Source organism: Eleutherodactylus coqui, chromosome 6 (genome assembly GCF_035609145.1).
Source record: "Eleutherodactylus coqui strain aEleCoq1 chromosome 6, aEleCoq1.hap1, whole genome shotgun sequence".
NCBI classification, from domain to species: Eukaryota; Metazoa; Chordata; class Amphibia; order Anura; family Eleutherodactylidae; genus Eleutherodactylus; species Eleutherodactylus coqui.
The window spans coordinates 227974939-227997437 of record NC_089842.1 but is presented as its reverse complement, the minus strand read 5'-3'; the positions used below and the strand labels follow the sequence as shown (position 1 = coordinate 227997437).

General features: G+C 41.1%; 2 protein-coding genes across 3 annotated transcripts in view; one reads left to right on the top strand and one right to left on the bottom strand.

The window, feature by feature from the left end:
• NOP9 (NOP9 nucleolar protein) overlaps positions 1-14469 on the top strand; it is a 57447-nt gene extending 42978 nt beyond the window's left edge. The window contains exons 9-11 of the mRNA XM_066609032.1: positions 12326-12556; positions 12714-12819; positions 13125-14469. Coding sequence (XP_066465129.1) covers positions 12326-12556; positions 12714-12819; positions 13125-13282 — 495 coding nt within the window. The 3' untranslated portion in view covers positions 13283-14469. The remainder of the gene's footprint in view (positions 1-12325; positions 12557-12713; positions 12820-13124) is intronic.
• The window catches only part of LOC136633354 (uncharacterized), a 70625-nt gene that overhangs the window by 9933 nt on the left and 38193 nt on the right, over positions 1-22499 (bottom strand). The window lies entirely within an intron of this gene.

Genomic DNA, 22499 nt, shown 5'->3' with positions numbered 1-22499 from the left:
TAGTAGTTATATTCTTGTACATAGGGGGCAGTATTATAGTAGTTATATTCTTGTACATAGGGGGCAGTATTATAGTAGTTATATTCTTGTACATAGGGGGCAGTATTATAGTAGTTATATTCTTGTACATAGGGGGCAGTATTATAGTAGTTATATTCTTGTACATAGGGGGCAGTATTATAGTAGTTATATTCTTGTACATAGGAGGCAGTATTATAGTAGTTATATTCTTGTACATAGGGGGCAGTATTATAGTAGTTATATTCTTATACATAGGGGGCAGTATTATAGTAGTTATATTTTTGTAGATTGGGGGCAATATTATAGTAATTATATTCTTGTACATAGGGGGCAGTATTATAGTAGTTATATTCTTGTACATAGGGGGCAGTATTATAGTAGTTATATTCTTGTACATAGGGGCAGTATTATAGTAGTTATATTCTTGTACATAGGGGGCAGTATTATAGTAGTTATATTCTTGTACATAGGGGGCAGTATTATAGTAGTTATATTCTTGTACATAGGGGGCAGTATTATAGTAGTTATATTCTTGTACATAGGGGGCAGTATTATAGTAGTTATATTCTTGTACATAGGGGGCAGTATTATAGTAGTTATATTCTTGTACATAGGGGGCAGTATTATAGTAGTTATATTCTTGTACATAGGGGGCAGTATTATAGTAGTTATATTCTTGTACATAGGGGGCAGTATTATAGTAGTTATATTCTTGTACATAGGAGGCAGTATTATAGTAGTTATATTCTTGTACATAGGGGGCAGTATTATAGTAGTTATATTCTTATACATAGGGGGCAGTATTATAGTAGTTATATTTTTGTAGATTGGGGGCAATATTATAGTAATTATATTCTTGTACATAGGGGGCAGTATTATAGTAGTTATATTCTTGTACATAGGGGGCAGTATTATAGTAGTTATATTCTTGTACATAGGGGCAGTATTATAGTAGTTATATTCTTGTACATAGGGGGCAGTATTATAGTAGTTATATTCTTGTACATAGGGGGAATTATTATAGCAGTTTTATTCTTGTACATAGGGGGCAGTATTATAGTAGTTATATTCTTGGATTCAATTAAATTTATTGATTTTACATATTAAACCAATATGATGCATTACAATAAACATTGGTCTATCTTAACCTGTGACGTTGCTTCACTTCCTCTTGCACAATGAAAATAATTAGAATAATTAGATCATCTTATTCTGCATCATATATCAATATTGAATAAAACTTGACTCATAAATGTTATACACACTATAACTAACTAACAGGGGGGGTATAGAGAACGGGTAAGGTTAGGAGAGAGGGGGTAGGGAGAGGTGGGTTTTAGGGGGTAGTTCACCTCCTCGCCTTTTTGTATTGGTGTTGTAGTTATATTCTTGTACATAGGAGGCAGTATTATAGTAGTTATATTCTTGTACATAAGGGGCAGTATTATAGTAGTTATATTCTTGTACATAGGAGGCAGTATTATAGTAGTTATATTCTTCTACATAGGGGCAGTATTATAGTTGTTATATTCTTGTACATAGGGGGCAGTATTATAGTAGTTATATTCTTGTACATAGGAGGGCAGTATTATAGTAGTTATATTCTTGTACATAGGAGGCAGTATTATAGTAGTTATATTCTTGTACATAGGGGGCAGTATTATAGTAGTTATATTCTTGTACATAGGGGGCAGTATTATAGTAGTTATATTCTTGTACACAGGGGGCAGTATTATAGTAGTTATATTCTTGTACATAGGGGGCAGTATTATAGTAGTTATATTCTTGTATATAGCAGCAGTATTATAGTAGTTATATTCTTGTACATAGGGGGCAGTATTATAGTAGTTATATTTTTGTAGATTGGGGCAATATTATAGTAGTTATATTCTTGTACATAGGGAGCAGTATTATAGTAGTTATATTCTTGTACACAGGGGGCAGTATTATAGTAGTTATATTCTTGTACATAGGGGGCAGTATTATAGTAGTTATATTCTTGTATATAGCAGCAGTATTATAGTAGTTATATTCTTGTACATAGGGGGCAGTATTATAGTAGTTATATTTTTGTAGATTGGGGGCAATATTATAGTAATTATATTCTTGTACATAGGGGGCAGTATTATAGTAGTTATATTCTTGTACATAGGAGCAGTATTATAGTAGTTATATTCTTGTACATAGGGGGCAGTATTATAGTAGTTATATTCTTGTACATAGGAGGCAGTATTATAGTAGTTATATTCTTGTACATAGGAGCAGTATTATAGTAGTTATATGCTTGTACATAGGGGGCGGTATTATAGTAGTTATATGCTTGTACATAGGGGGCGGTATTATAGTAGTTATATGCTTGTACATAGGGGGCGGTATTATAGTAGCTATATGCTTGTACATAGGGGGCGGTATTATAGTAGCTATATGCTTGTACATAGGGGCGGTATTATAGTAGCTATATGCTTGTACATAGGGGGCAGTATTATAGTAGCTATATGCTTGTACATAGGGGGCAGTATTATAGTAGCTATATGCTTGTACATAGGGGGCGGTATTATAGTAGTTATATGCTTGTACATAGGGGGCGGTATTATAGTGGTTATATGCTTGTACATAGGGGGCGCTATTATAGTGGTTATATGCTTGTACATAGGGGGCGGTATTATAGTAGTTATATGCTTGTACATAGGTGGGCAGTATTATAGTAGTTATATTCTTGTACAGAGGGAGCAGTATTATAGTAGTTATATTCTTGTACATAGAGGGCGGTATTATAGTAGTTATATGCTTGTACATAGAGGGCGGTATTATAGTAGTTATATGCTTGTACATAGAGAGCGGTATTATAGTAGTTATATGCTTGTACATAGAGGGCGGTATTATAGTAGTTATATGCTTGTACATAGGGGGCGGTATTATAGTGGTTATATGCTTGTACATAGGGGGGCGGTATTATAGTGGTTATATGCTTGTACATAGGGGGGCGGTATTATAGTGGTTATATGCTTGTACATAGGGGGGCGGTATTATAGTGGTTATATGCTTGTACATAGGGGGGCGGTATTATAGTGGTTATATGCTTGTACATAGGGGGGCGGTATTATAGTGGTTATATGCTTGTACATAGGGGGGCGGTATTATAGTGGTTATATGCTTGTACATAGGGGGGCGGTATTATAGTGGTTATATGCTTGTACATAGGGGGGCGGTATTATAGTGGTTATATGCTTGTACATAGGGGGGCGGTATTATAGTGGTTATATGCTTGTACATAGGGGGGCGGTATTATAGTGGTTATATGCTTGTACATAGGGGGGCGGTATTATAGTGGTTATATGCTTGTACATAGGGGGGCGGTATTATAGTGGTTATATGCTTGTACATAGGGGGGCGGTATTATAGTGGTTATATGCTTGTACATAGGGGGGCGGTATTATAGTGGTTATATGCTTGTACATAGGGGGGCGGTATTATAGTGGTTATATGCTTGTACATAGGGGGGCGGTATTATAGTGGTTATATGCTTGTACATAGGGGGGCGGTATTATAGTGGTTATATGCTTGTACATAGGGGGGCGGTATTATAGTGGTTATATGCTTGTACATAGGGGGGCGGTATTATAGTGGTTATATGCTTGTACATAGGGGGGCGGTATTATAGTGGTTATATGCTTGTACATAGGGGGGCGGTATTATAGTGGTTATATGCTTGTACATAGGGGGGCGGTATTATAGTGGTTATATGCTTGTACATAGGGGGCAGTATTATAGTAGTTATATTCTTGTACATAGGAAGCAGTATTATAGTAGTTATATTCTTGTACATAGGAGGCAGTATTATAGTAGTTATATTCTTGTACATAGGGGGCAGTATTATAGTAGTTATATTCTTGTACATAGGGGGCAGTATTATAGTAGTTATATTCTTGTACATAGGGGGCAGTATTATAGTAGTTATATTCTTGTACATAGGAGGCAGTATTATAGTAGTTATATTCTTGTACATAGGGGGCAGTATTATAGTAGTTATATTCTTATACATAGGGGGCAGTATTATAGTAGTTATATTTTTGTAGATTGGGGGCAATATTATAGTAAATATATTCTTGTACATAGGGGGCAGTATTATAGTAGTTATATTCTTGTACATAGGGGGCAGTATTATAGAAGTTATATTCTTGTACATAGGGGGCAGTATTATAGAAGTTATATTCTTGTACATAGAGGCAGTATTATAGTAGTTATATTCTTGTACATAGGGGGCAGTATTATAGTAGTTATATTCTTGTACATAGGGGGCAGTATTATAGTAGTTATATTCTTGTACATAGGGGGCAGTATTATAGTAGTTATATTCTTGTACATAGGGGGCAGTATTATAGTAGTTATATTCTTGTACATAGGGGGCAGTATTATAGTAGTTATATTCTTGTACATAGGGGGCAGTATTATAGTAGTTATATTCTTGTACATAGGGGGCAGTATTATAGTAGTTATATTCTTGTACATAGGGGGCAGTATTATAGTAGTTATATTCTTGTACATAGGAGGCAGTATTATAGTAGTTATATTCTTGTACATAGGGGGCAGTATTATAGTAGTTATATTCTTATACATATGGGGCAGTATTATAGTAGTTATATTTTTGTAGATTGGGGGCAATATTATAGTAATTATATTCTTGTACATAGGGGGCAGTATTATAGTAGTTATATTCTTGTACATAGGGGGCAGTATTATAGTAGTTATATTCTTGTACATAGGGGCAGTATTATAGTAGTTATATTCTTGTACATAGGGGGCAGTATTATAGTAGTTATATTCTTGTACATAGGGGGCAGTATTATAGTAGTTATATTCTTGTACATAGGGGGCAGTATTATAGTAGTTATATTCTTGTACATAGGGGGCAGTATTATAGTAGTTATATTCTTGTACATAGGGGGCAGTATTATAGTAGTTATATTCTTGTACATAGGGGGCAGTATTATAGTAGTTATATTCTTGTACATAGGGGGCAGTATTATAGTAGTTATATTCTTGTACATAGGGGGCAGTATTATAGTAGTTATATTCTTGTACATAGGAGGCAGTATTATAGTAGTTATATTCTTGTACATAGGGGGCAGTATTATAGTAGTTATATTCTTATACATAGGGGGCAGTATTATAGTAGTTATATTTTTGTAGATTGGGGGCAATATTATAGTAATTATATTCTTGTACATAGGGGGCAGTATTATAGTAGTTATATTCTTGTACATAGGGGGCAGTATTATAGTAGTTATATTCTTGTACATAGGGGCAGTATTATAGTAGTTATATTCTTGTACATAGGGGGCAGTATTATAGTAGTTATATTCTTGTACATAGGGGGAATTATTATAGCAGTTATATTCTTGTACATAGGAGCAGTATTATAGTAGTTATATTCTTGGATTCAATTAAATTTATTGATTTTACATATTAAACCAATATGATGCATTACAATAAACATTGGTCTATCTTAACCTGTGACGTTGCTTCACTTCCTCTTGCACAATGAAAATAATTAGAATAATTAGATCATCTTCATCTGCATCATATATCAATATTGAATAAAACTTGACTCATAAATGTTATACACACTATAACTAACTAACAGGGGGGGTATAGAGAACGGGTAAGGTTAGGAGAGAGGGGGTAGGGAGAGGTGGGTTTTAGGGGGTAGTTCACCTCCTCGCCTTTTTGTATTGGTGTTGTAGTTATATTCTTGTACATAGGAGGCAGTATTATAGTAGTTATATTCTTGTACATAAGGGGCAGTATTATAGTAGTTATATTCTTGTACATAGGAGGCAGTATTATAGTAGTTATATTCTTCTACATAGGGGCAGTATTATAGTTGTTATATTCTTGTACATAGGGGGCAGTATTATAGTAGTTATATTCTTGTACATAGGAGGGCAGTATTATAGTAGTTATATTCTTGTACATAGGAGGCAGTATTATAGTAGTTATATTCTTGTACATAGGGGGCAGTATTATAGTAGTTATATTCTTGTACATAGGGGGCAGTATTATAGTAGTTATATTCTTGTACACAGGGGGCAGTATTATAGTAGTTATATTCTTGTACATAGGGGGCAGTATTATAGTAGTTATATTCTTGTATATAGCAGCAGTATTATAGTAGTTATATTCTTGTACATAGGGGGCAGTATTATAGTAGTTATATTTTTGTAGATTGGGGCAATATTATAGTAGTTATATTCTTGTACATAGGGAGCAGTATTATAGTAGTTATATTCTTGTACACAGGGGGCAGTATTATAGTAGTTATATTCTTGTACATAGGGGGCAGTATTATAGTAGTTATATTCTTGTATATAGCAGCAGTATTATAGTAGTTATATTCTTGTACATAGGGGGCAGTATTATAGTAGTTATATTTTTGTAGATTGGGGGCAATATTATAGTAATTATATTCTTGTACATAGGGGGCAGTATTATAGTAGTTATATTCTTGTACATAGGAGCAGTATTATAGTAGTTATATTCTTGTACATAGGGGGCAGTATTATAGTAGTTATATTCTTGTACATAGGAGGCAGTATTATAGTAGTTATATTCTTGTACATAGGAGCAGTATTATAGTAGTTATATGCTTGTACATAGGGGGCGGTATTATAGTAGTTATATGCTTGTACATAGGGGGCGGTATTATAGTAGTTATATGCTTGTACATAGGGGGCGGTATTATAGTAGCTATATGCTTGTACATAGGGGGCGGTATTATAGTAGCTATATGCTTGTACATAGGGGCGGTATTATAGTAGCTATATGCTTGTACATAGGGGGCAGTATTATAGTAGCTATATGCTTGTACATAGGGGGCAGTATTATAGTAGCTATATGCTTGTACATAGGGGGCGGTATTATAGTAGTTATATGCTTGTACATAGGGGGCGGTATTATAGTGGTTATATGCTTGTACATAGGGGGCGGTATTATAGTGGTTATATGCTTGTACATAGGGGGCGGTATTATAGTAGTTATATGCTTGTACATAGGGGGGCAGTATTATAGTAGTTATATTCTTGTACAGAGGGAGCAGTATTATAGTAGTTATATTCTTGTACATAGAGGGCGGTATTATAGTAGTTATATGCTTGTACATAGAGGGCGGTATTATAGTAGTTATATGCTTGTACATAGAGAGCGGTATTATAGTAGTTATATGCTTGTACATAGAGGGCGGTATTATAGTAGTTATATGCTTGTACATAGGGGGCGGTATTATAGTGGTTATATGCTTGTACATAGGGGGGCGGTATTATAGTGGTTATATGCTTGTACATAGGGGGGCGGTATTATAGTGGTTATATGCTTGTACATAGGGGGGCGGTATTATAGTGGTTATATGCTTGTACATAGGGGGGCAGTATTATAGTGGTTATATGCTTGTACATAGGGGGGCGGTATTATAGTGGTTATATGCTTGTACATAGGGGGGCGGTATTATAGTGGTTATATGCTTGTACATAGGGGGGCGGTATTATAGTGGTTATATGCTTGTACATAGGGGGGCGGTATTATAGTGGTTATATGCTTGTACATAGGGGGGCGGTATTATAGTGGTTATATGCTTGTACATAGGGGGGCGGTATTATAGTGGTTATATGCTTGTACATAGGGGGGCGGTATTATAGTGGTTATATGCTTGTACATAGGGGGGCGGTATTATAGTGGTTATATGCTTGTACATAGGGGGGCGGTATTATAGTGGTTATATGCTTGTACATAGGGGGGCGGTATTATAGTGGTTATATGCTTGTACATAGGGGGGCGGTATTATAGTGGTTATATGCTTGTACATAGGGGGGCGGTATTATAGTGGTTATATGCTTGTACATAGGGGGGCGGTATTATAGTGGTTATATGCTTGTACATAGGGGGGCGGTATTATAGTGGTTATATGCTTGTACATAGGGGGGCGGTATTATAGTGGTTATATGCTTGTACATAGGGGGGCGGTATTATAGTGGTTATATGCTTGTACATAGGGGGGCGGTATTATAGTGGTTATATGCTTGTACATAGGGGGCAGTATTATAGTAGTTATATTCTTGTACATAGGAAGCAGTATTATAGTAGTTATATTCTTGTACATAGGAGGCAGTATTATAGTAGTTATATTCTTGTACATAGGGGGCAGTATTATAGTAGTTATATTCTTGTACATAGGGGGCAGTATTATAGTAGTTATATTCTTGTACATAGGGGGCAGTATTATAGTAGTTATATTCTTGTACATAGGAGGCAGTATTATAGTAGTTATATTCTTGTACATAGGGGGCAGTATTATAGAAGTTATATTCTTGTACATAGGGGGCAGTATTATAGAAGTTATATTCTTGTACATAGAGGCAGTATTATAGTAGTTATATTCTTGTACATAGGGGGAATTATTATAGCAGTTATATTCTTGTACATAGGAGCAGTATTATAGTAGTTATATTCTTGGATTCAATTAAATTTATTGATTTTACATATTAAACCAATATGATGCATTACAATAAACATTGGTCTATCTTAACCTGTGACGTTGCTTCACTTCCTCTTGCACAATGAAAATAATTAGAATAATTAGATCATCTTCATCTGCATCATATATCAATATTGAATAAAACTTGACTCATAAATGTTATACACACTATAACTAACTAACAGGGGGGGTATAGAGAACGGGTAAGGTTAGGAGAGAGGGGGTAGGGAGAGGTGGGTTTTAGGGGGTAGTTCACCTCCTCGCCTTTTTGTATTGGTGTTGTAGTTATATTCTTGTACATAGGAGGCAGTATTATAGTAGTTATATTCTTGTACATAAGGGGCAGTATTATAGTAGTTATATTCTTGTACATAGGAGGCAGTATTATAGTAGTTATATTCTTCTACATAGGGGCAGTATTATAGTTGTTATATTCTTGTACATAGGGGGCAGTATTATAGTAGTTATATTCTTGTACATAGGAGGGCAGTATTATAGTAGTTATATTCTTGTACATAGGAGGCAGTATTATAGTAGTTATATTCTTGTACATAGGGGGCAGTATTATAGTAGTTATATTCTTGTACATAGGGGGCAGTATTATAGTAGTTATATTCTTGTACACAGGGGGCAGTATTATAGTAGTTATATTCTTGTACATAGGGGGCAGTATTATAGTAGTTATATTCTTGTATATAGCAGCAGTATTATAGTAGTTATATTCTTGTACATAGGGGGCAGTATTATAGTAGTTATATTTTTGTAGATTGGGGCAATATTATAGTAGTTATATTCTTGTACATAGGGAGCAGTATTATAGTAGTTATATTCTTGTACACAGGGGGCAGTATTATAGTAGTTATATTCTTGTACATAGGGGGCAGTATTATAGTAGTTATATTCTTGTATATAGCAGCAGTATTATAGTAGTTATATTCTTGTACATAGGGGGCAGTATTATAGTAGTTATATTTTTGTAGATTGGGGGCAATATTATAGTAATTATATTCTTGTACATAGGGGGCAGTATTATAGTAGTTATATTCTTGTACATAGGAGCAGTATTATAGTAGTTATATTCTTGTACATAGGGGGCAGTATTATAGTAGTTATATTCTTGTACATAGGAGGCAGTATTATAGTAGTTATATTCTTGTACATAGGAGCAGTATTATAGTAGTTATATGCTTGTACATAGGGGGCGGTATTATAGTAGTTATATGCTTGTACATAGGGGGCGGTATTATAGTAGTTATATGCTTGTACATAGGGGGCGGTATTATAGTAGCTATATGCTTGTACATAGGGGGCGGTATTATAGTAGCTATATGCTTGTACATAGGGGCGGTATTATAGTAGCTATATGCTTGTACATAGGGGGCAGTATTATAGTAGCTATATGCTTGTACATAGGGGGCAGTATTATAGTAGCTATATGCTTGTACATAGGGGGCGGTATTATAGTAGTTATATGCTTGTACATAGGGGGCGGTATTATAGTGGTTATATGCTTGTACATAGGGGGCGGTATTATAGTGGTTATATGCTTGTACATAGGGGGCGGTATTATAGTAGTTATATGCTTGTACATAGGGGGGCAGTATTATAGTAGTTATATTCTTGTACAGAGGGAGCAGTATTATAGTAGTTATATTCTTGTACATAGAGGGCGGTATTATAGTAGTTATATGCTTGTACATAGAGGGCGGTATTATAGTAGTTATATGCTTGTACATAGAGAGCGGTATTATAGTAGTTATATGCTTGTACATAGAGGGCGGTATTATAGTAGTTATATGCTTGTACATAGGGGGCGGTATTATAGTGGTTATATGCTTGTACATAGGGGGGCGGTATTATAGTGGTTATATGCTTGTACATAGGGGGGCGGTATTATAGTGGTTATATGCTTGTACATAGGGGGGCGGTATTATAGTGGTTATATGCTTGTACATAGGGGGGCAGTATTATAGTGGTTATATGCTTGTACATAGGGGGGCGGTATTATAGTGGTTATATGCTTGTACATAGGGGGGCGGTATTATAGTGGTTATATGCTTGTACATAGGGGGGCGGTATTATAGTGGTTATATGCTTGTACATAGGGGGGCGGTATTATAGTGGTTATATGCTTGTACATAGGGGGGCGGTATTATAGTGGTTATATGCTTGTACATAGGGGGGCGGTATTATAGTGGTTATATGCTTGTACATAGGGGGGCGGTATTATAGTGGTTATATGCTTGTACATAGGGGGGCGGTATTATAGTGGTTATATGCTTGTACATAGGGGGGCGGTATTATAGTGGTTATATGCTTGTACATAGGGGGGCGGTATTATAGTGGTTATATGCTTGTACATAGGGGGGCGGTATTATAGTGGTTATATGCTTGTACATAGGGGGGCGGTATTATAGTGGTTATATGCTTGTACATAGGGGGGCGGTATTATAGTGGTTATATGCTTGTACATAGGGGGGCGGTATTATAGTGGTTATATGCTTGTACATAGGGGGGCGGTATTATAGTGGTTATATGCTTGTACATAGGGGGGCGGTATTATAGTGGTTATATGCTTGTACATAGGGGGGCGGTATTATAGTGGTTATATGCTTGTACATAGGGGGCAGTATTATAGTAGTTATATTCTTGTACATAGGAAGCAGTATTATAGTAGTTATATTCTTGTACATAGGAGGCAGTATTATAGTAGTTATATTCTTGTACATAGGGGGCAGTATTATAGTAGTTATATTCTTGTACATAGGGGGCAGTATTATAGTAGTTATATTCTTGTACATAGGGGGCAGTATTATAGTAGTTATATTCTTGTACATAGGAGGCAGTATTATAGTAGTTATATTCTTGTACATAGGGGGCAGTATTATAGTAGTTATATTCTTATACATAGGGGGCAGTATTATAGTAGTTATATTTTTGTAGATTGGGGGCAATATTATAGTAAATATATTCTTGTACATAGGGGGCAGTATTATAGTAGTTATATTCTTGTACATAGGGGGCAGTATTATAGAAGTTATATTCTTGTACATAGGGGGCAGTATTATAGAAGTTATATTCTTGTACATAGAGGCAGTATTATAGTAGTTATATTCTTGTACATAGGGGGCAGTATTATAGTAGTTATATTCTTGTACATAGGGGGCAGTATTATAGTAGTTATATTCTTGTACATAGGGGGCAGTATTATAGTAGTTATATTCTTGTACATAGGGGGCAGTATTATAGTAGTTATATTCTTGTACATAGGGGGCAGTATTATAGTAGTTATATTCTTGTACATAGGAGGCAGTATTATAGTAGTTATATTCTTGTACATAGGGGGCAGTATTATAGTAGTTATATTCTTATACATAGGGGGCAGTATTATAGTAGTTATATTTTTGTAGATTGGGGGCAATATTATAGTAATTATATTCTTGTACATAGGGGGCAGTATTATAGTAGTTATATTCTTGTACATAGGGGGCGGTATGATAGTGGTTATATGCTTGTACATAGGGGGCGGTATGATAGTGGTTATATGCTTGTACATAGGGGGCGGTATTATAGTGGTTATATGCTTGTACATAGGGGGCGGTATTATAGTGGTTATATGCTTGTACATAGGGGGCAGTATTATAGTGGTTATATGCTTGTACATAGGGGGCGGTATTATAGTGGTTATATGCTTGTACATAGGGGATGTTCTGGGCCTTTACAATATATCAGAGCTTGTAAGCTTTATAATGTTGTGTCTGTATCTTCCATGTTCAGGATCACCCGGACATAAAGCTGCAGTTTGTTAATTATCATGGCTCCATATTACTACAACACCTCCTCCATTTTCAAGATCCCGCTCCAGTTCTGCACAGCTTGGGGAATATGACAGAAGCCGACCTCCACACTGTAGCTTGTAGTCAGCCCGGGAGCCATGTGTTCGATGCCCTGCTCAATAGCGCCTCCATCACGGAAAAACAGAGAAAAAAAGTTCTACGAAAGTTAAGGGTGAGACTGCAGTGAGGATCCAGTGTCTGCTCCCTAACCTGCAAGTGTGGGGCAATAGGCTGGGTCTGCATGTTTGCTTCGTTCTCTTCACTCTGGGGTGCGTGTTGGATAAGAGGTCAGAAAGAGGCAGTAATTACATTTTTTTTCTCTCGTCTAGGCTCACTGCATGGAGCTGGCCTGTAACAAGTATGGAAGCCGAGTGCTGGACCATGTATGGAACTCATCCACCTTGGGAGTGAAAGAGGAGATTGCCCAGAAACTCGGTAACCGTACATCTACATACTGGGGAAGACTTCTGTACACACAAAGCATGAGACTAAACTAGCATTTACATTGGCATCAGTGCCAGGGCAGCTTTAGTGTTGGGTGGCCATGACATGAAGGGGGTTTGCCAGTCTGGTATAAACGGCTTTTCAAGGGTAAAGACGATTGGTTGGGACAGTCGCCAGTAATTCTTGTCGGACAGATCTGACCCAGTGGCTCGGCCTTACCAAATTGTGTTTATAACATCTTGGATTTTTGTCCTTCTGTTCACCATTAAAATGTTATTTCTTTCCCTTTTTTCCAGTTGAGAGACTCCAAGAGCTGCAGAACAACCCCATTGGGCACCACATCGCCCGTAACTTTGCTCTATCTCACTTTGTAAAGCGACGTAAAGACTGGGAGGAGCACCAGCAGGCAGAGAACAAGCGGCGCAAGATGTTTGCTGACATCCTGGAGGGCTAAAGAGAAGCTTAGCAGCCGCTAGTTATGTTCTGTGCGGCGCCCCCATGAGGAGACGTCCCCGATGCCATGTGGCGTGCCGCCTCCAGCTCGCCATCTACTAATATGTAGCGTCCGAGGACAATCACTGCACGGCCCTATTCCCAGGCAATAAGGGTCCATCATGGGGACTGAGAGGTGGTCCTATAGACCCAATGGTATGGAGCTTGGGTCCTAACGCTGACTGCGAGACCACAGTTGTTACCACCACTATGTATGTCTGCAGGTGAACCCAGCATCTCCCAGGGACATCTGTACCCCCAGATTATCATCATTGTCTGTATGTAGGAACCGTTCCTCCTGAAGGTCCTTTATACGGATCCAGTTGTCTATTATAATTGGTAATTTTATAGTTTTTTGGAATTGCACATCGGTGGTTTTATAGTTTAAGCAACAGACGGGCCTTTAAGAGAGACTTCCCAGAAGAAGGATGTATAAAAGCCCCTTTATTGTACATCACAAGTGTGAGAACCGCCGTTTAATGTCTTCCTGCTTTGTTGAGATCTGATTGCTGGGATTTACAGGCCAAAGCCTGAGGCGGCACCGCTGGGAGATCCTAATGGCAGCCTGGCATCCTCTGATTTGTGGCGGGTACAGGGTTGGCATTTTAGGGGAATTATTGGTCCTTAACACTCTTAGGCCGGCTGCACACGAGCAGATATTTGCTGCAGAATCTGCGGTCGGCGTCCGCACAGAGGATCCGCAGCAAATACCCTTCATAGCATGCTATGGAAAATCGCTTTTTCCTTCACACTTGCAGAAACGAATTGCGATTTCCGCGAGCGGAGGAAAAAGCGCAGGATGTTCTGTTTTGCTGTGGGTTGCGAGCTAATGGCTTCCATTGAAGTCAATGGAAGCCGTGCGACCTGCAGCCCAACCACAATTGACGTGGATAGGCCATCGTTACCCACATTATTGCCTAGCGACGGCACGGGAAAGTATTTAAAAATCTGTACTGCACATGAGCGATGGCGAGCGTCCGCGGTCATCCACAATACTGGAAAAGCAGGTACATGGGGTCAGAGCCGGATTCCACTGTGGGAACCCCCATGCGGAATCCGGATCGTCCGTGTAAGACCGGACTTATTGATTGAACTCTCAGTACTGTTTGTACGTTAAAGAAAACGCAATAAAAATGATGGAAACCAAAATTCTGTAAATGTTTGCAATTTTCTGATTTCTTCTCCCCGTTTACTATGATGAGGTCGCCGACCAGCACTGAAAACTGAATGTGGCTCCGAGAGTAAATAAGGCTGAGGACTACGGCTGTAGATCAGAAAACATTAGTACGCACCTCTATGTGCCCCATCAGGGAGAAGCCCCCATTCACGGCACATCGGGGGGTCTGCATTCAGCATATGCATCAGGATATACTTGTGATGTGTTGGCTGAACGCATCCATGGAGCCTTCTTGGCATCTCCTGGCAGCTATACACCGTACCCCCTATTACTGAAGGGGAAAGCTTCATCTGCTGCTCCTTCCATAAACCACATGGGGGGGGGCCTATGGCTGACCTACATGGCATAGGCAGTGCTGAAGGGGGAAGAAGGGCATCGGCTTAGGAACAAGCTAATATGGATGCCTGGATTGGGTATCAGCCACCACTTCCCATATTAGCCGTGTCTCCAACTGCTGTATATGGCACTAATCTTGGTATTATCCCGCCCTAGCATTGGACTGCTATGTGGGCACTAACAAGTAAATATAGCCAACCTCTGACATTATGAATATGACCTCCTGCCAATGTAATATGAGGCTTATCGAGGGGCTGCTGACAAGTCTTTGGCTTTACCCAGAAAGAAATGAGATAGGAAGATGAAACTTTACATTTATCCACATACTCTCCACTGATGCCAACACACTTCTTACATCGGTATTCCAAGTTCTGTAAGCCTTGCAAAAAGGATTTCTGAAATTTGGTCCCCTTGAGGTGTTTCTTCAGGTTTGGAAACAGATGATAGTCGGAGGGAGCTAGATCTGGTGAATAAGGTGGGTGGTCAACCAGTTGGAAGCCTAGCTCCACCAGTTTTGCCGCGGTCGCTTGTGCAGTGTGAGCGGAGGTGTTGTCTTGCAGGAACAAGATTCCTTTGGACAGCTTGCTGCACCTTTTGGCCTTCAGAGCTGCCTTCAATTGGTCCAAAGGTTTAATGTAATACCTTGCATTAATGGTGGAACCATTTTGAAGGTAGTCCACTAGCAGCACGACCTCCTTATCCCAGGACACAGACGCCATCACCTTAGTTACTGAACTTTGGGAGAGGAGAACCACTGTGCTTCCAGTCTTTTGACTGCTCCTTGGTGTCAGGGTCATACAAATAAATCCAGGTCTCATCCATACTGACCAGTCGATCCAGGAAGTTCTTATCAGTCCGGAAACGCTGACAAATGGACCGGGAAGTTTTCACTCGCATGCTTTTCTGATCTGTTGTCAAACATTTGGGGACCCACTTTGCAGATAGCTTCTTCATGTTCAAATGTTCATGGATGATGACACAAACACGTTCACCAGATATCCCCATGATGTCTGCTGTTCCTTTAGCTGAACTTGGCCGATTCTCCAGTATGAGGTTGTGCACAGCATCAACAATATCCGGAACAACAACCTCTCTCGGTCGTCCAGGACGTTCCTCATCATTGGTGCTGAAGTGGCTCGTTTTTAAATTTGGCAACCCAGTTCTTAACTGTAGAATATGAAGGGCATTGATCCCCCGATGTCTGCGACATATCACCATGAATATCCTTCGCTGACTTTCCTTGCAGAAACAAGAATTTTCTCCCTCCTCTGCTCTCATTTGCTGTGAGTATCGCCTTAGACTCCGCCATTTTTGTTTTCCCGCGTGCCTAGATCACTGTTGCCGTAAGCTACAAACACTAAATTTTGAAAACATTTATTAGACACATAAGGCTTTCATGTGATGTAACATTCGTTACCATAGAAACAAAAAAAGAACACAAAGCCAAAGACTTATCAGCACCCCCTCGTATGTTACGAGGCTTCAGTGGACGGCGGCGATCTACACATGTATCATACAGCATATACTGCCGGCCTTTATGTAGACCATGTTGGGTAATAATATTGGGCCCAGTATTATTATATTCTTGGCTGTTAATTGTTACATGCTATTAAAGCAATAATAATTAGCCCTCCATTAACGCTGGTTGGTATAATCAATAGAGAGAAATGGGAATGGGTGGAGAAACCAGAGTTTATATTAATACATGAAGACTGTTTAGAGTTCCTGTAGAGATGAAATGATGGGTCATGTATGTAGTATACAGCGCATAGAAGTGATTGCTATTGGTCAGTCATCAGTCACATGACCAGCGGCATGCGGGCAGTTTGAATCTTGAGTGGCAGTTGGCAGAGACTGGATGCAGAGCAGCTTAAGAGTGCCTGCACACGAACGGAATTTCCAGCGCCTTATTTTAGGCACATTATCTGCCCCAGACCGCAGCCAATATACTCCTATGAGGATCCGCAGTTGTCCCCAGACGGACGGATTTGTATCGCGTTTTTTCACGCGCGTGAAAAAATCTGCGACCTGTTCTAATTTTGGTCGGATCATGCGCGTGAAGCCTCCAATACAAGTGAATGGGTGCGTTTTTTCACGCAGTACATCCGCAGTGCAGCTGCAGATGGAGTCACTGGTTGCTATGACTACAGGAAGTAGGCATGGTAGGAGGCGTCCCAACACACAGCACAGAGCTTCACAGGCAAATGTGTAGAGGGAGATAGGTCGTATTTCTTGCCAATGCAGGATCTAAGAATGCAAAATCTGTAGTAATGAATTCGGCCGCCTGCAGACGAGCGGGTCGGATCCGGCGGCGAGAATTCTCGCCGCGGGACCTAACCCGAGAGCCTGCAGTGACGAGCGCGTACTCACCCGCGCCTGGCGGCCCTGGCTCTTTCATGTGCCGGCTGCCACGCAGCCGGCGCATGCGCAGACTGTAGCTGGCGGCCGGGTGAGTGCGAGCCCCGCACAAAAATAGGACATGCCGAGGTTTGTTTGCAGCACGAGATTTCGCGCGGCCAAACCGCGGCCGTCTGCATAGGAGTGCGTATTGTAATGCACTCCTATGCAGACTTTCAGCGGCGGAAATACCGCGGGAAATACCGCCGCGGGATTTCCGCCCGTGTGCAGGCGGCCTTCCTCTTGTGAATTTTTTTGCAGTGACTGAAATAAAGTCACGCTGGAGAAGCGCCTGAAAAAAGTTACATGGATCAACCATGCCCACAAAGACATCTGCTCACCGGGTGAAAGCATGCTGCCAGAATAATTTAATGGTGCTCGCACAAGCAAGAGGGACAAAACGGAGTCTGGGTGTTGGTTTTTAAGCTGTTTTCCAAGGAATGGGCAGTTCTCTAGGGGTTGGGTTTACAATAAGGGGCGGCTGCTGGTTTTTCTGCGCGTTTTCTTCCGCAACACATCCGCGTATATCCGCGCGTGATTTTTCACGCATCCGCACCTATCCGCAAGCACATTTAGGTACCATACGCGCGTGAAAATCCGCTAGCGGAATCCGGAACGCTCGTGTGCAGGCGGCCTTATGCAGCAGCGATCAAAAATGGAGGAAGAGGAGATTGTAAGAAGAGGAAGGAAGCGAAGAAGAGACGTCATTGATTCATCAGAAGATGAGGAGACGTCTCGGAAGAAGAGCCATGGGAGGAAGAGGAGGATTGGCTCAGGACAGATCTGGCAGGAGGAACATCATGAAGGCCAGAGAGGAGGAGGAGAATGTGGAGGAGCCGAGGTGATCCTCATCTTGGACTCCAGTGAGGAGGAGAACCCTGCAATCAAGAGAGAAGAGGAAAAGACAGAAGACCCCCGGAGCTCAGGTAGAGAACTACAGATTGGGGGGCATGGAGGGCCAGAACCCCTATAGAGGTGCATACACAAGTGGGACTGAAGCCACGGAGCTCCACCGACACATGGAGACTTGTTTCATCTTCACCGCTTAGTTCATCTAGGGAACAAAAGATGTATTAACCCCTTAATGATGCTGCCCCTTTTCCCCCCCACTTTCGTTTTTCCCTCACCCCTTATAAAGAATCATAACTTCATTTCTCCATCGATGTGGATGTCTGAGGGCTCGTTGTTTCTTGCGGGACGACTTGTATTTTTTAACGGTCCTATTTAACGCTCCATAAAATGTACTGAAAACCGTTTACAGAATTCTAAGGGGAGTAAAATGAAAAAAAAAGGCATTCCGCCATCTTTCGGGGCGTCTTGTTTCTACGGCGCACGAGCTGCAACACAAATGACCTGATAACTTTATCCTAGGGGTCAGCATTATTACTGCCATACCAAACATAGAGTTTTTTAGTTTTTTGCCGTACTACTTTTTATTTTTTAAAAACATTTAATTTTTTTAATTATTTTCTGTCGCCATCTTTTGCGCACAATAACTTTTATTTTTCCGTAGACACAGTTGTGCGAGGGCTCATTTTTTGTGGAACGTCCTGTGGTTTCCGTTGGTACCATCTTGTAATGCATTCGACTTTTTGATAGCTTTTTTTGAATTTTTTTCTTGGAGGCAGGGTGACCAAAAAAGTGCATTTCTGGCGTTCTTTTTTTTTTTTTTTCCTCACGACGTTCATCATACGGGGTAAATAATACATTATTTAGAGAGATCGGACTTCTACGGAGGCGGCAATACCAAATATGTATTTTTGTTTTATGATTTAGATTCTCTTATTATAAATATGGTAGAAGGGAGGGGGGGGGGTTTAAACTTTTATTACTCCTTTTTTTTTTTTTAAACAATTGGTAAAGCTTTATTGATTTTGCTTGAAAAAGACCTGATTGAAAGGTTGAAGCGTAGCAACCATCTGTATGGCAGCCGTTTTTTAATGGAGGAATGAAGGTTTGAAACTTTTACTCCATCTATATGCTGCCGCGGGCTTTTCATTTACTGAAGCAAATGGAGGTGACATGCAGTGTACAGGGAGGACATAGATGGCGGCGGTGTTCAGGGAGGATGCAGATGGCGGCGGCTGTGTACACGGAGGACATAGATGGTGATATGCAGTGTGCAGGGAGGCTGCAGATGGCGGCGGTGTTCAGGGAGGCTGCAGATGGCGGCGGCTGTGTACACGGAGGACATAGATGGTGACATGCGGTGTGCAGGGAGGACGCAGATGGTGTCTGCCGTGTGCAGGGAGGACGCAGATGGCGGCTGCCGTGTGCAGGGAGGACATAGATGGTGGCGGTGTGCAGGGAGGACATAGATGGGGGCGGCGGTGTTCAGGGAGGATGCAGATGGCAGCGGCTGCGTACAGGGAGGACATAGATGGTGACCTGCGGTGTACAGGAAGGACACAGATGGCGGCGGCCGTGGGCAGGGAGGACGCAGATGGCGGCGGCCGTGGGCAGGGAGGACGCAGATGGCGGCGGCCGTGGGCAGGGAGGACGCAGATGGCGGCGGCCGTGGGCAGGGAGGACGCAGATGGCGGCATTCTCTGCGGAAACCTCCCTTCTTATTAAGCGCTGCGGAATAAATTGGCGCTATACAAATAAAGATTATTATAATTATTATTATTATTATTAAGAAACCATCCTGACTTGGTCTAGTTTCCAGTTTATGTCCGATCCGGTAATCACAGATTCTGTGAGGATGTAGAACAGTTTTGCAGATATTTCACCATGAAGTTTACTCTTTGTAACGCCAAACCCTACATTTCTCAGGATCGTCCCCAAAACACAGTAAACCCGTTTATTTCAAGGTTCTATTAGAAATATCTACCAACGCAGCGGCGGCAGAAATGTGCCAGAAAAACGTCACAAATTTCTGTTTTGCACAAGAATTTGTTTTTTTACCCCCTTCTTTGTGCCATTCTTCCCAAGTTTTTTACAAGTGGGTGGAGCTTCATGAGAGGGGGCGTGGTCTCCCACAGCTTAGAAAAGTATTATAATTCATGTCAAACTGGCCCAAATTATAGCGCGAATCTCTAGCTGCTCCTACCTAGGATAGATGTGACTGCCCGGCGCACTAATGTATTAGGAGGCGGGCGCCACTAACAAGTTATTAGTATCTTCCACCAGCCCCGCTCGTATCCGGACCGGCAGAGGAAATGGCTGTGGTGATAAATCCCCCTAATGCTTCTATATCAGTAATATAAGTCTATCTCATGGGCCAGAGTTATGGAAACTGTCCAAAGAATAAAGTTCCTTTGTTGCCCTTAGCAACCAATCACAGCGCAGCTTCCAATTATAAAGAGCAGAATATGAAGTGAGAGCTGCGCTGTGATTGGTTGCTAGGGGCAACAAGGACAGTTCCATAAATCTGCTCCTATATAGTTTCTGCTGAGATTAGATTGTGACTATTATACAGCAAATCTCCCTTTAACCCCTTCCTGACTGCCTCCATAGCGATGCGCCAGTTCTCTGAGCCGCCGGATATTTACGGTCCTCCTTTCTTCAGTCATGGCTTCCAGCTTCCGCTATGGTTGGGACTCACCACCTCAGGTCCGGGTGCCTCCGTCGGGACTGATTGGTTCAGGGTTTGATAAGGAAGCCGTTAGTTTAACCCTTTTCCTGCGGCAGGAATGCTGCCATTGCTGGATCCCTACAGCACCGGAGGGATCAGTCCTTACAGTTATTAGCAGCGGGACTGGTTGCCATGGTTACCGTCTGTGATAACCGATGGCTCCTCTGCTGCAGGACCGACAGATTGTGGGGTTCCTGCGGATGTGATATGTCTGACCTCAACCTTCAGATGCACGAGCGCTGCTCCCTCATTATGGCGGTGACGAGGGATTCCCTGTGACGTCACATTGACCCGCACCTCTGTGGTGTACATGTACGCCCCAGAGGAGGAAGGGGTTAATACCTTCTTGTCACGTAGAGTTTGTTACGCGGAACATGGCTATGATGTTGTGTTTCATCAGTTAATAGCTTGAGAAAGACCTATAATTAGGTGGAAACGTTGCCTTTCCTAACAATGAAACCATAAAAATGTTCTTTTATAAAGGATGGTTTTTCTGCCCCATTTTATGCTGCCGCTTCACTGCTTGTTTCTATGGCATTTTGAAGGGGCCCATGTCCGTGGCCCCGAAGTTGGCTCTGCATATTGATTGAAACAGAATCTTGAAGATTATTCTCCTCCTCTAAGAAGATATCTGAGGATTAAGTGAGTGATGTGGTCACTTTTTTGGTTTCGCGAAACATGAAATAATTACCCAACCACCAATTTTATTCCGTTCTCCCCCGAATCTATCTGTCCCTGGCGTCCAGAGGCTGCGGGTAAAGCCGGAGGAGGAAGATACATTAAGGCCTCATGTCCGCAGGGAAAAGAACAATTAAAATCCGCAGCGGATTTTAACTCTTCTCCCGCCCGCGGATCCGCACCCCATAGGGATACATTGACCACCCGCAGGTAGATAAATACCCGCGGATGGTCAATAAAAGTAAATAAAGAAAAAATGGAGCATGAAAAAAAAATGTCATGCTCCATTTTCGTGCGGGTCTCCCGCGGGGACGGCTCCCGCAGGTTTCTATGGAAGCCGTCCGAATCCGCGGGAGACCTAAAATAAAAATAACTTACCCGCAGCGGACCGGGCAGATCTTCTCTTCTTCCCGGACGGATCTTCTTGCTTCCGCCCAGCGGATGTGCCCGGCGTTTGCGCGCGGCACTCCGCCGACGTGCCGAGCACATCCGCCGGCCGAAGAAAGAAGATCCGGCCGCGAAGAGGAGAAGACCTGCCCGGTCCGCTGCGGGTAAGTTATTCTTATTTTCAGCGCTCATGTCCGCAGGGCAGGAGGGACCCACTATGGATTCTCCATGGCGAATCCGTAATGGGCCTGCTTTTCCCCGTGGACATGAGGCCTTATAGCTATTACAATGTCATACGTCATACAATGCACACGCGTGTGATGTCGTTGTACACGGAAGAGCTACAGGAGTCATTTTTGGGGTAAATATTACTAATTGACCAAATTACCTTACAAAGTGTGAGACAATGATGAAAAAAACTGCATTCCCCCCCCCCCCCCCCCCGATTTCTGACCAGACTTCCCTAAGAAAGATTTACAAAATTGATATCTTCTCCAAATGTAATAATCAGGAAGCCCCATGTGACCCCAAAATAACGGAACTAAACGTTCTGGGGTAGACTAAGAAACTGAAAGAAGATTCACCTTTAGAACGCAGCACTCAAAAGTGGACATTTTGTTCTCTAAA